This window comes from Myodes glareolus, chromosome 6 (assembly GCF_982192425.1).
Source record: "Myodes glareolus chromosome 6, mMyoGla1.1, whole genome shotgun sequence".
Classification (NCBI taxonomy): Eukaryota; Metazoa; Chordata; class Mammalia; order Rodentia; family Cricetidae; genus Myodes; species Myodes glareolus.
In genome coordinates, this window is record NC_142031.1 from 80,057,364 (window position 1) to 80,071,756 (window position 14,393).

The 14,393-nt window shown below is 37.7% G+C and overlaps 1 protein-coding gene across 37 annotated transcripts in view; it reads left to right on the top strand.

Annotated features, from left to right (window-relative positions):
- Positions 1-13,967, top strand: part of Nrxn1 (neurexin 1) — a 1,058,343-nt gene extending 1,044,376 nt beyond the window's left edge. For all 37 annotated transcript variants that reach the window (XM_085690899.2, XM_087907274.1, XM_087907282.1 and 34 more), the window contains one exon: positions 10,624-13,967. In XM_085690899.2, coding sequence (XP_085547025.1) covers positions 10,624-10,931 — 308 coding nt within the window. In that variant the 3' untranslated portion in view covers positions 10,932-13,967. The remainder of the gene's footprint in view (positions 1-10,623) is intronic.
- Positions 13,968-14,393: the final 426 nt, after the last annotated feature.

The following is a 14,393-nucleotide window of genomic DNA, read 5'->3' on the forward strand; positions in this document are numbered from 1 at the left end:
CTGGATTACTGTTACCTGCTGTGGCGGTAAATGAGGACCCCAAATGATGAGATGAACACTGCTAACTTGGCAGACTTTGAATAACCGAGTGACTTCAGACACTAAGACTAAGTAAGCAATGTGTTATCAGGGAGTATAGAAAAGGCAGTGTGATGTTTGCATTAATGCATATTGATCCCAATTCTTCCAATTTTCCTCTTCTTGTTAGGTAGTATGGAAAATGGAGGGTATGGATGGACAGAGGTAAAAATAAACCTTCCTAAAAAGCTTTATTTACTAATATTGAATACGTGTGCATAAACGTGTATGTTGTTGTGTGCATGCCACAGCACACATATGGAGGTCAAAGGACAGCCTTGTAGACTCAATTCTTTCTTTCTCTTTAATTCAGTTCATGGCTTTTAGGGATTAAACTCAGGTTGTCATTCTTACACAGTTGGCAGTTACCCAATGAGCCATCTTGCAATTCCTAAACATAAGTCTTAAAAGCATTCAGTCCTTGTAATCCTAGTACAAAGGAGGTTGAGGCAGAAGGGTTATTACTTCAAGGACAGTCTGAACTATGTAGTGAGTTGGGTTAGTCTAAGCCTATGTCTCATCCCTGTATACATACATATTTTCATACATGTATGGGTGCACACGCTTGCGCGCGCACGCACGCTCACACACACACAAACACACACACACACACACACACACACACACACACACACACACACACACTTATAATCCCCTCAGAATAATACAGGAATCCACAATATGAGTGTCAATGTTTTGCCCACTTGTTTAACAGCTTCCCTCAAAACTTTGAAATGAATCACACTTGCATAATGGTAGCATTGCTACTTCCTCAGTCCTAAACACTGACCACCTCCCATCAATTTCTTCCCATAATCCATTTGGAAACATACATCCTTCTCAGCAGGTGTGCTCAATCTTCATTAGAAGTTGGAAAGTAAAGAAATTGCTAAGAAATGGAGTCACAGAAAGCTATCATCAAAGACCATATAATCTAGTATAAAATGGAATGCAATCTACCAGAAATGTAATATTTCTGTAAAATTCCGTCACCCTGTGGAGTCTGCACTACCCCAAGCGATACATGCCTGAGACTATTTATTTATTTTAAATTTCATAAATGTCCCTGGATTGCTTCCTATAACAGTTGGGAAAGTCAAATAATTGTCAGCACCACTGAGCTCCTGTCATCTCCTGTGTGTACTCTTCCTATTCTCCTAATGGTTTGTTTTTCATCGATGGGTGCATGTTCCTTTGTACCTTAGAAGTATTTGCTCTCACACTGTCATAGGGCCTCCACTATCTTTACTTTCTCTCTCACGTGTCAGTGTGCCTGTCAGGTTACTCAAGGAGTACATGGTTCATTCCACTGTCCACCATGGATATGACAAGCTTTATGACCACTTTCAGTTAGTGTCTAAATTTTCCAAAGTCACTGTTCTCTACCCTCTCACTCAGTTCATTCTCAAAAGAGCAAACCCTTCCCTTCCTCCAAATTATGCCGCCTGTGCTGCGGCTATCTCAGAACTATTTATTTAATTATGTGTATTCATGTGTCTGGGGCTCGGGTATGAGCCCAAGAGTGTAGGTGCCCACAGGTGCCAGAAAGGATGTAGAATCCCCTGGAGCTAGAGTTAGAGGTGCTTGTAAGCCACAAGAATAGCACATGCGCTGTGCTCCTAACCACTGAATGGCCTCTGCAGTCCCAGTGTTGCTTCTTATTAGTAGATGCCTCTGGCTGTTTTGTTTTGTTTTCTGTTTCCTGGTTTATTATTTTTTTCCTTCCTTTTTTTGAGACAGAGTCTCACTATGCCTGCTGTGGAGCTTGCTGTACAGCTCAGGCTGGTCTCCAAACAGCAGAGACCAGGTGCTGAGATTAAAGGAACGTGTTACCCCTTCTCATGACTCAGAAACCTCTGTCCCACTCCTGCACGGTACCTAGGGTTTTCTTCCACCACAAGTCTCCCAGCTTTCCAGTTATGTGTTATTTAGAATGTTCATTGTGTATATATTTGCCTTAGCATATATCAAGCCTACGAGGTGATACATCAAGTATGATTAGTTACCCACTATCCCTACCAGTTCCTTGAACAATTAGGAAGGTTAAACTTTCTTTTGCATGTGGGGATTTGGGAACTGAAGTAATGCTATGGCTGTTCCTGTCCCAATAATGAATAAATGGCCAATATGAGTAGGTGGCTGTGAGTAAACCACCAAGGACCAGGAGAAACTAGATTCACTTGTTCTTTAGCACACACCATGATGCTTCTGAGAGTTTCTATAAAACTAAATGGATTAAATTAACATGAAAATTCTATAAGCAGATGATACAGATGATGAAGCAGTGGCATATAGTTTACAATATAGCAGTCTGTAAATGCTTTGATATCATGGCCTCCCTTAGATAAGAGGAGAAGGTGTGTTTCTGTGTATATTCATCTGAAATGTAAAAAAAAAAAGTCATAAAGGGTCCAGTCTCCCACTGGCCTTTCTTCCTCATGAGAAGCCACTTTGAGGCATGCACTTTACTTTCGAGGTGACTATCATACATTGAGTGCTGTGTCTAGCATTCTTATGTGTATACAACCTGGGTTTCAGGAGAGGACAATAATCCTCTTGGTCTCAGAATAGTGGTCCCTGAACCTTCCTTTAAATACAGCCTTTGACAGTTAGGGAAGGAGCAGAGAAAAAAGTACCTGATACCCCATAGTCAATCAGATCCAGTATGTATTGGTTCCTCATTCTTATTGGATCTCCAACTCACTTGGCAAGCATTGAGGTCAGGCTGCTTTCCCTTTCTCACACCCCTGTTTGCCCTTCATGAGTGAACTGCAGAAGAGGGAAGGAATAGTCAGAGCTGGCAGACAGGCAAGCAAGAGGGATTTGAAATGCAGAATGGCTATTATTTATCACAAAACCCCAGCAAAGGTTTAAGTTCAAACACGCCATGAACATCACTGTGCCTTTCATCCTGCAAATGTGTTGTATAAGCATGGCTTCTTCAGAGCGATCACATCATAGTGGCTTATTTTGGCCTATGTTATAGCGAAGGACAAAAATGAGAAAAAAATAGCTTTTTTTTTTGTTGTTGTTGTTGTTAGACATTGGAGAGAAAAAAGCATACTAGTCTCAATTGGCAAGCACCCCAGGAGCCTATGGTTCCAATTTTCTTTTCACAGTATTAATGAAACTGGGTGTGGGAAAAGTCAAATCTTCTCCATAAATCTGAAACCATTTTCAAGGCTTGCCTCAAATTATAATAACATCCATATATATGATGAGGCATGAAGATCTGTTCCAGCAAGATTATTTTAGGGAAGTGTTTTTTTTTTTCTAGATGGGGCAGAGATATAAATCTGAATGTAATTACTTTAAGTTAGATCCATGATAAGACCAGGAGAACTGCGAAAAAATACTTTGCAAAAAAAAAAAAAATCTAATGTATACAACTTGCCAACAGTTTTTTAATAGGATCATCGGAAGGTGATATATCCACCCAATAACTCTGGTTAACAGCTTGATATATGTAGAACAGTCTGGTGTTTTATGGATCTATATGTGTCCTTCCACTTCTGAAATATATAGCTTGCATTCTATTTTTTATCATTGGTATGTTTTACTACTTATCATTATTTCTTAAGACTGGTAATTCCTTATAGTTATCTTCCATAAAGCTCGAATGTTGAATTTTCATAGCCATCTTTGTGTGGCCCTGCTTGTGCTTCATCCTAGATGTGACAGGGTCATGCTTGGTGACAAAGCTACACATTAGTACTATATATTGGGAAATAAAACCAGCCTGGGAAACTACCTGGAAACTACAATCCTACCCTGAAAGAGAATTTTGGAAACAACATAAATATAATAGGATTACAGTGGAGGAACTGCTCATTCAAGTGTGCAAAATGGTTTCATAGAAATAGCAGTTTGAGTGATAAAGAGAGCAGGTGATGGCGTGCCACTGCCTTGACAAACTTATTATTGGAAATATAAAGTGTCCCTGTCCATCACCAAAGAAACCCTCAGTCTAGGTTTTATGGATTGCAACCTTAAATAGCGTTTTTCATCTAGATGTTCAAAAAATTTAAAGCATAAATAAAGGTCAGTTATTTTATTATTTTATCTTATCTGTGGCTGTTGTAGATGAACCCAAGACCTCATGGGTGAACGACTTATACACTACCATTGAACTTTCCAGGCTTTCCAGTTTTATTTTGTTTCAATTTATTCTTTGAGAATGTTATACATATATACAATGATGAAGTATTCAGTTGTCTTCTAAATACTTTTCTTCATTCATATAAATCATCACAGATTTTGGCCCTCATTGAAGAAGCTTTTTTTCCCCCATGTTTATTATTTTTTTATTTACATTTTGTTTTTAATTGGATGTAGTACATGCAAGTGAGTGATATACTCATGGAGACCAGAAAGGGTGTTAAGTCCCCAGGAGCTGTAGTTACAGGTTGTTGTAACACAACTGACCTAGGTGACCACACCACAACTCAGGTCTTCCAAAAGAGCAGTATATGTACTCCTAACCGCTGAGCTTACCACCATTATTTTATTTTTCAATAGAAATATTTAGGAGTTAAAATGTGACTTGGTTGAGTGCTTGCTTGGCATATATGAAGCCACAGATTCAATCTTTAGCAACTCATAGATCAAATGTGATATGCATATGGATTATCCCAGCCTATGAGATGTGGATGTAGGAAGATCAAATATTCAATGTTAGCTTTGGTGACAAGTATGTATTTTGAGGAAAATTTGGGGAACTTGAAATTGCCTCACAATAAAAGAAAAAAATCAATTAAGAAAGAAAAAATAAAGAAAGGAAGAAAGGAAGGAAAGACAGATGGAAAAAAGAAAGAAGGGAAGAAGGAAGAAAGAAGAGAGAGAGAGAAAGAGAGATATTTTGATTGCTGTATTTCCAATTTCAAAAAGAGTAACCAAGATGACAAACATTTCCCATTATAGCCCAACAATTCTGGAACATTTACTTTCAAAACTCTGTCTTTTAAAATGTTTACTTTATAACAGAATAACTCTGCAAAAGAATTGTGAATTTTGCGCTTTCAACTTTAGTATTCTAAAGTGTAACTAGGCATAGACATGCAAGGGAACCTTCAGCCTCTGGTAGAAGCACCATGCCTTAATGAGACACTCATATTATGCTCTGTTGCCATCTACAGAAGAAAACATTGAGGTGTTTTGGTTCCATTTTTATTTGTTTGTTTTCACTATATAGCTCTTGCTGGCCTGGAACTTGCAATGTAGATCAGGCTGGCCATAAATCCACAGAGACTGTTAGCTTCCGTAGTGCAGCAATTAAAAATGTAAACCAGCATGCCATGACAGAATGTTTTTGGGAATATAAATCAATATCATTTGCTTAATAATAAAGCATATAATTTTACCTGTAAATAAGTTTAGAAAGTCAAATTTTAAACTGTGAATGTAAAACACAAAGAACATTCTGGTGAAGGATTTCTTCACATTTAAACATTTTAGACAATTAAGAGTATTTTACATTGTGCTTTCAACTTGGCAATTTGGCAATCAATTCTGCTCTTGCTTAGCACCTTGCTTAATAATACAAGAATCCAAAGAGACAGAGCACTGAACTGCGCTGATTTCACCAGCTTCATTTCCCCAGTGAGGAAGCATTCCCCGCCCCCACAGACATAGCAGCAATTCAAAGATAATTCCAGTTGTTTTGTTTTGTATGGTTCTCTGTGTGTGTGTGTTTTTATTTTGTTTTGTTCTTTTTTGTTTGTTTGTTTGTTTTTGTTTTGTTTTTGTTTTTTGAGGGTGGTTTAAAGATGGGGCTTCTCTGTAGCATTGGAGACTGTCTGTCCTGGAACTAGCTCTTGTACACCAGGCTGGCCTCAAACTCACAGAGATGCACCTGCCTCTGCCTCCCAAGTGCTGGAATTAAATGCATATGCCACCACTGCCCGGCATATAAATTCCAATTTTAAAAAATTAATTTAAAATTTTCTTATGCAAATTGACAGATACCGATATTCTTTTAACATAACAAAACACTGCAATATGTCGCTGGGATTTTTTATTGGTACAGTGACTCATCCTTTGGCTTGGCTGACAATTTGGTAGAGAAATTGTTAGTCCTCCTAACATTGGAAGGTATACGGTCATCAAAGTTGCCACAATATTAATTCGACTATGAAAAACTTGCAAAGGTTCATGAATCTAGCATGCAAGATTCTTCATCAATCTGCTAGACAAAACAGACAATGTCAAAAATTTCTAGATACTGGCCTAATGGGGGACAATAGAGAAAGGGGAGAAGGGAGAAGAGGAGAGAGGAAGAAGGAAGAAGACAGTACAGGGGAGGAAGGGGGAGGAGAACATAATTTAAACCCACCTTCTCTTTGTCCTTAAGGTGGCTATCAGTCTTTTTCACAGCTTTGACTAAGTATGGGAAGATAAAACCAGAGAGAAGAAATGACTGTGAGCTCCTGACCCTGGTTAAAACACTTTTCATTCTTGCCAGGGCCATCAGTAGCTCAGAATCATTTAGAGTAAATTGCCAACCAAAGTTCAATGCCTTTGTGTTACTATGAAAATGGGCATTACCTCTGTCCTCATATGTAGATGTAGCCTTTTCCACTCAGCTCCAACTGACTCTTTGAGGTAATGACATGATGCTACATGCTGTTTCTGTAAAGTGAAAAAAGTGGCAAGTGCATGGGGAAATTTGGGCAGTATAATAATGTATTGGTATTGTGTTTTCTTACATCCATGTTGTTCATGATTTTTTTTAATTAGTCAAGCAACTGGCTTAAATACTTAGGAGATTCACCCACTCATCCCCGGCCCTTTGCTGACCACCTAGCCTTGAAATGAAATATATATGGCCACTCAAGGTTAAAGTATTTTCATTTCTAATCATTCCTCATTTCTTCTATTTTTGGGCTGCTTTGGGAAATCATCATGAGTCCCCTGGAGTTTACCAATGACACAGATATCCAGGGCCCTGAGACTCACTGTGGTGAGCCGGCTTAGCAGGCTGTATTTGTCTTCCCAGCAGAGCCAGTTTTTGGGCATTCTAGACAAAAAGCTCACTTGTATGTTATTCTTCCTCCACTATTCTTTGTCATTTGTTCTTTTAAAAGTATTTGCGTCACACTCTGTAACAAAGCAAAGGAGAATGGATGCAGGTGAATTCCAGTTCACTTATACAGCTTTTCCAATGGATCAGAAAAAGTGTGTTCTATCATGATAATTATCAGAAATTTCATATTTTATGTTATGAAGCATGAAAAATGCAAAATTCTCCAACTCATGAAATATTTGGATTAATTATACATTTCTCTGATAAAATCCTTTTTTATACTATTTGTCACAAGTAATTAAAATATGGCTGCTCTTCTCCTTCATATATTTTTGGAATTCATTATGTAAAAGGATTTTAGCCTTACTATGACGTATAAATTTTCTACATTCAAATTAATATGAAATGCACTCAGAAATTCTTTTCAGTAAGTATCAGAAAGGCATCAGTGACCATATTGTTAATTCACATCTATATTTAGTTATCTGGGGGAGAGATGTCTCATTAATATAAATACCTTTGACATTGTAACAAATGTTAAAGAAATAATCTTTATCCTTTGGATTTGAAACATAAATAGATGTAATTGTTTAATCAAGTAGATATAAAAACAACTGTACGGACTAAGCAGATATATAGCAATACCTTTATTAGTGGCTGTTAAAATGTTAATGTCAGGGGAATGATAAGATGTTTCCTCATTGGGTTTTGATTTTAATTTTCTGGAGAATGTTTTATGTTATTTTAAAAATATGATATTTAGAGTCTCTTCAAGTGGGTTAGGCAGAAGTATTTTTAGCTGTCATGTGACTTGAGCATTTTGACTGGTGTTGCAGAATAGGAAAGCACATGTCTTAAATAGGTGACGCCTCTCAACCACTTACACAGAAAATTTTGAGTTGGCGTTTCTTTGTGATCTCCTTCTAGAGTGAGCCCATATCCATTCTGACCTCTATCTGCACAGCTGTTTAAAACCTATCAGATATATTCAAGAAAAAAATGAGACTAATATTCTACTATTAAAATATCTAACACTAGTTCCTAATTGTGTATACACATATGCATGAATTGTCACCGCAGTGAGTTTAAACCTTGAATTACATTAGAGCCCCCAAGTTGTAATTTCATAAACTAAATGATTAGAATTCTAGCTCATTATCCCCTCATTTCCTTTGGAAAAAGTTAGGTTATTGTGGAAAGGTTTTTCAGCATTCCATCATCAGGTGCAGGAAAAAAATGATTTAGGTAACATTTAAATACAATTGCCTTTTCAGCTCTTGAGACACCCTGATAAAAGAACATTGTGCCAAAGGCACACACAGAAACTTGTCATTTAGGGAAAGTTCGCAGCTGAGCTAATTGGCACACTTTAGCAAAGATGACTGTATTTAAAGAGCAAGTGCTGCCTTTGGTTTGCCTGGAGCTGACAGAGTTGCTGCAGCAGGCTTTTGAGAGGAAATTAATTTCCTGTAATCAAACACTGTGGATTATAGTCTTTGTTCCTCTCCACCTTGGCCACAGAAACAACACTGAGGCATTTTAGACAGCATTACAAGTACTTTTGTAAAACAAGAGGTGACAGAATCAGCCCGGAAGGGTCTTGCCCATTCCATTCTGTAGATGTAGAATGTTGCTTCTTGCTGCTGGACATGGAGAACCATCACTCTATGAACCACTGTGTTGATGAAGATTCATCTGTTGAAGAAAAATAAACTAACAGTCCAAAACTCTAACAGCCCAAAACTTGTATTTATGCAAATGAAATCTTCGTGATATTTGAAAATGGGATTTCTCTTTTTAATTTTTTTATTACGTTTTGTGTGTGTGTGTGTGTGTGTGTGTGTGTGTGTGTGTGTGTGTGTGTGTGAAGCTCATGCATGTGACAGTGAATTTATGGAGGTCAGAGGACAACTTGTCAGAATGAGTTCCCTCCTCTTCTGACATGTGGTCTGGAGACTGAACTCAAACTCTCAGACTTTGTCCCATGTCTTCTGTCAAGAAACCTTGCCCCCCTTTAATGTGGGCTTGCAAAGCAGTATGGGGCTTTGATAATTGTTTCTGAGCAGTTAAAAGATACCTTTGCACAAACATGCCCAGTCAAATATGTATGTGTGCAAATACATCTATGGGATCTTGAGATGGCAGTGTGCATACTTCTGGAAGTCATGACATTTTTAACCCACTACAACAGAAATGTGATCTATTTTTTTTTCCCTGAAAGATAAGGCAAACAATGGTGAAGACTGAAGGAAAGAAAACAAAAAGTAAAAAAGCAATAGAGAAAATGGTCCAGGTTCAAGGTAGTTTTTTGTTTGTTTTGTTTTGCCGTAGCTTCCAGCCTTCGAAGGTAGAAAGCAGAAAGCGGTCATTGTTCTCATAACCTTACCTACAGTGCATCCCCGGGGCTCTGGTTGAGCTCTGTGGGCAACCGCAGTATCTACCTAGGTCTGGAGAAGACATTAGACATCCTATATTCCATTCTTGTGCCCAAGGGAGGACTCGGCTTCTACCCTAGGGAACTTTGGGTGAGGGTTTCTTAGCTGTCACACCAGGCAAATGTTCTAGTGGTGTCTCTTTTATTACCATTTATTACATTATGAATTTCGTCTCAAAACAAATCTGGAAAATATGTTAAATGGAGAAAGAGTACATTCCTGGATTCTTCTCCAAACTTCCTAAGTGCGGGTATTTATTACAGGCATGTACCACCACACAATTAAGGTTTAGCATGACAATCACTGATCAGTGTATACAAAAAAGCACTTATTATACCAATGAATTTCTAACACAAAATGAAAAGAGGTGCGTTTTCATTTACAATCATGTCACATAAATTACACTTATGATGCAAGTAATGAGAACTTAAAAGATGCCTCCATGCTTACGAGCACGTACTCTTTTTGTAAAGGACATGAGTTTGGTTCCTATCACTCTGATCAGGTGATTCACACAGCTTCCTTCAAACTTTACCTCCACAGGACCCAGTGCTTCTGACCTCTATGGTCACCAGCATTCACTTGTGCTTACCCACACACAGATACAAACATGCGCAATTAAAAATAAATTGGAAGAAACATACAGTTGGAATGTTCAAATTGTCTCTTGTTTGGTACTGTGGACATCAGAAAGTGGGATGAATTCTGAAGACAACCCTTGTCTAGCTATCTGCAAGTCCCAACTGTTTTCCTCTCAGGATGCCTTCCTCCAACATGACAGGGGGAGCTGTTGTCAATCTGTCGGACATTTTGAGTTTATGGTAGTTCACCTTATGCGAAGGTGGTCCTACAGATCTCTCTGAAGCTGTGGCATTAGCAAAATTTATTTGCCAGAAGAATAGAAAGATAAAGGGCAGTAACCATTTCCATTTTGAATCTGAATCCCTAGATTACAGTGGCCTTGCCCGCAGGAGAAAGCCTTATTTAGTGATTTAACACTTTCCCCAAAGCATCAGGTGCTTAAGTTAACACGTTTGCTGGCATCTAGGAAACTCAATAATCACTTTGTTTTTATCCTGTTTCCTACAGCCAATCCCACCAGAGTGGGTGGTCGCGAACCATACCCAGGCTCTGCAGAGGTGATCCGGGAGTCCAGCAGTACCACTGGCATGGTGGTGGGGATCGTCGCTGCTGCCGCCCTGTGCATCCTCATCCTCCTCTACGCCATGTACAAGTACAGAAACCGGGATGAAGGGTCATACCATGTGGATGAGAGTCGAAACTACATCAGTAACTCAGCACAGTCCAATGGGGCTGTGGTCAAGGAGAAACAGCCCAGCAGCGCCAAAAGCGCCAATAAAAACAAGAAAAACAAGGATAAAGAGTATTATGTCTGATCCCAAGATTCGAAAAAGACACTTGTATAGAAATAGTCTTCATTTTATCTGAGACATAATATAAACTTATTTACTTTCCTTTTTACGAAGCACATACAAAAGAAGACAGGGAATGCAATCAGGAGGGAAAACTCTTTTTAAAAAAAAAAGAACAAGCAAACAAGTATCTCATGCTCTTGTTTCTCAAAAAATAAAAACAAAAAAAAAATGAGAGAGAGAAGAAAGGAAGGAAAAAATCTAAAACAAACAACAAAAACAAAAACACAGGGGCCAATAAATTCCCTAACATCCGCAGTGTTTTCATTTACTCTGCCTGTCTTTATGTTGCTGGAACATTCTAAAAGACGGTGAGGACCGCACGCATTCATATAGCAAAGGAGTATTACATCGAGGCACAACACAAAACCAACACAAAACACACATACACAAAGAAGCTACCTATGATCCTGGATTCAGCCAAAGTGCTAGCGCTTTCCTGAGAAGTCAGTGGGTCGGAGTGCCAGAGGAGAACGTCCGTTTGTGGGACCATCTACAGATCATGAGGAGCTGGCCGTCTGGTGCAATGGAGCAGGGGTTGGAACCTGCACTCCCAAGACAAAAGTGCTGGCTTTTTTGAAGACTTGTGTAGGAAGGCATTCAAAAAGCCCCTTTCTGTTTGTGAGAGAATATAAAATAAAGTATGGAGGCCTTATTTTAAAAAAATGGGAAATATAAGGCACGTTTTCACACTAAACAAAACAAAACGAGAGGGCATAGATGCAATCATTGGGAATTTTCATGCACGCTTACTATGTTATTACATATGTTTATATAAAACCCATCTCTGTGTGCTTTCTGGACTGTGATAAGTGACGTTTTATAGCCTGTTGTATAGAAAATGCAAACTATATCTCTGCTCTTCAGCCATTTTTGGTAAATTCAATGTTATAAGTGTTGCTAAGTATAGGCAGTTTTAATGACATCAGAGCAACAATTATTTCAGACCAATTTTTTTGCCATCATTATAAATTGCCACAATTACTTACTTTTTTAAACAAAAATTACAGTGTAGTGTTTATTCTAAGAAAGATATGTATGAATGTATATAAAGAGACTCAGCTACTTCTTTTCTTACATGTATAGCCTTCATTCTGTTGCATTAAGTTTTAGTATTTGTATGAAAGGTGTGAATTAGAAGGTAAAATATATACCTACGTATCATATAATCCTTTCTCTCCCCCAAGTACTCATATTTCTATATACGTTCAACATTCACAGACACACACACACACACACACACACACACACACACACACACACACGTCCATATGTCCATGCAGCCATCAGATAGGATGGAACAACAAAACACACAAATACAAAGGAAGACAGTTGTGCCAAGGTATTATGACACATGAGTGATTTGCTTCATTGAGATCCTGATTCTAGAAACCATCAAGTTTTCAGACCATAGTAAAATGGAACCCTGTTTTATGAAATAGAATATCACCACACACTGCTGCATAAATATACATCACTCTACAGGCAGGTTACAGAAGCAACATCGGTGAATTCTGGCTGCTGCAACGGAAAACTTTGTTTCCCAAAAAATTTGGTATAGTCTCTGAACATGATGTGCGTGATCAAGCTTTATGGAAAGTAAGCATTTTCTCAACTAAAAAAAGTATTCTCAATTTTTGATTCTGTATTACTACCCATTAAAATCATTCTATATTTGTTGACTATTGACTAAATTTTAACTTTTATGGTTTTACATCTTTACCATTAAATCTAGTTTTAGTTTAACATACATTGTGTAGTAGTAAAGTATAGGTTATACACTTGTTTTGCATATTCTTTCAATGATGTTCATAGCAATAAATTATCAATGTGAGAGAATAATTCCGAGGCTGCAGGGTGATGCTTCTGCAAAAATTGGTTACATGACATAAACATCTCCTAAAAGAATGATACTATGTTACATAAATAAGAAGGATACCATTATAATCAGCTTTAATCAGCAAGCAAAAAATGCAAAACACTTTTTGTGATACTTAGTTAATGAAAAATATGCCAAGAAGTGGCCTGGATTTCAGACATAACAGTACCTTAAAAAATGTATATATCATAGCAAATTACAAGGAACTACAGCTGCCAAGTAATTGTGTAAGAAGTCTTGAAGGCTTTCCATCATGTGGAAAATAGATGGCATAAAACAAAAGTTTATTACCCATTACTTCTGTTCATGTCTTCATATATTTTTAATTTGCCAGGTTAAAATAACTCACAAGTCTTTTCCCCTTACCCTCTCATCCAGTCTTACTCAGGGAAAGCCAGAGAAATAAAAAGGAACATAAAATCACTAATTTACAGCTTAAAGTATATATATTATATTGCTTTTCCATTGTATCTATTTAACTCAAACTAGTTTCAATTGAAAGGATCCTAAAAGATGATGGAAAAATAAATTTGAATTACAGTGTTTTCAAATCATCTGTCTGGGAGGCTTGCTGTTTGTCATTGATTTCAGTGTTTCCTCCCATCATAAATGTTAAAATTTCACACATTGATAGAAACTTTATTTAATTTTATTGACTTACACAAAATCCAGGAGGTTTTCCCCCCATGAATGGAGAAGGACAGGATAGGATCATGAGTCTTCTAAGGAAACAGACTTGAATAAAATCCAAGTATCTTTCTATTAAACATATCAGGGTCCGCATGTCATTGGCAACTCACAGAGGATTCTGCACTACCTGGCATAAACTGATTACATCTCTCGATTGTAATTTTTCTGATTGAATATGCTTCTTTTTTATCCATGTAATGTGCTGCCTTTAAAAAAAAACAAACGATGACTACACTAATGTGTGAGGTGGTACGTCCCTAAGATGTCGAGGAAAGGCCACTTTAATCATGCCCTTCTACTTCTTTGAGTGACTGGGTATCTGAGGGGTTTGTTTCGTTTTGTTTTTCTGTTGCAAGGCCAATTTATCCATTATTGGAACTGCTAAGCAAGTGGAATTTACTGTTTTGTTAATAAACTATTTCTTAATACAACTGTGGATTATTGATTTTCAAACTTGCATGCGGCACCATTTTGCTTCTAAATTGAGCTGTGAGAAAGAGTGCATTTGAAAAGGAATCTTCTCTCCAGCTCCTAGGGCGAGGTGATGACTCAGCCCTTTCTGCGTCTTATTGCACATTAAGCTCCTGTCTTCATACACTAAGATGCAGGTACTCTGTGTCATTTACCTAGAAACATACAGAACTAGCTGAGACCAATACGAATAAATGCTTATATCATAAATACACCCTCTACGTAATCTGCAATAGAATTAAAGTTAATTACACCTTTAATTAGCTACAGAATCTCTCATTAGCTATAATTTCCCTAATTTCCTCTCTTCTCATCTGTACTAAGAATATCAGCATTGCAAAGTGGTAATGATTATATGAACTACGGTATCTAGTAAGAAAGTACAC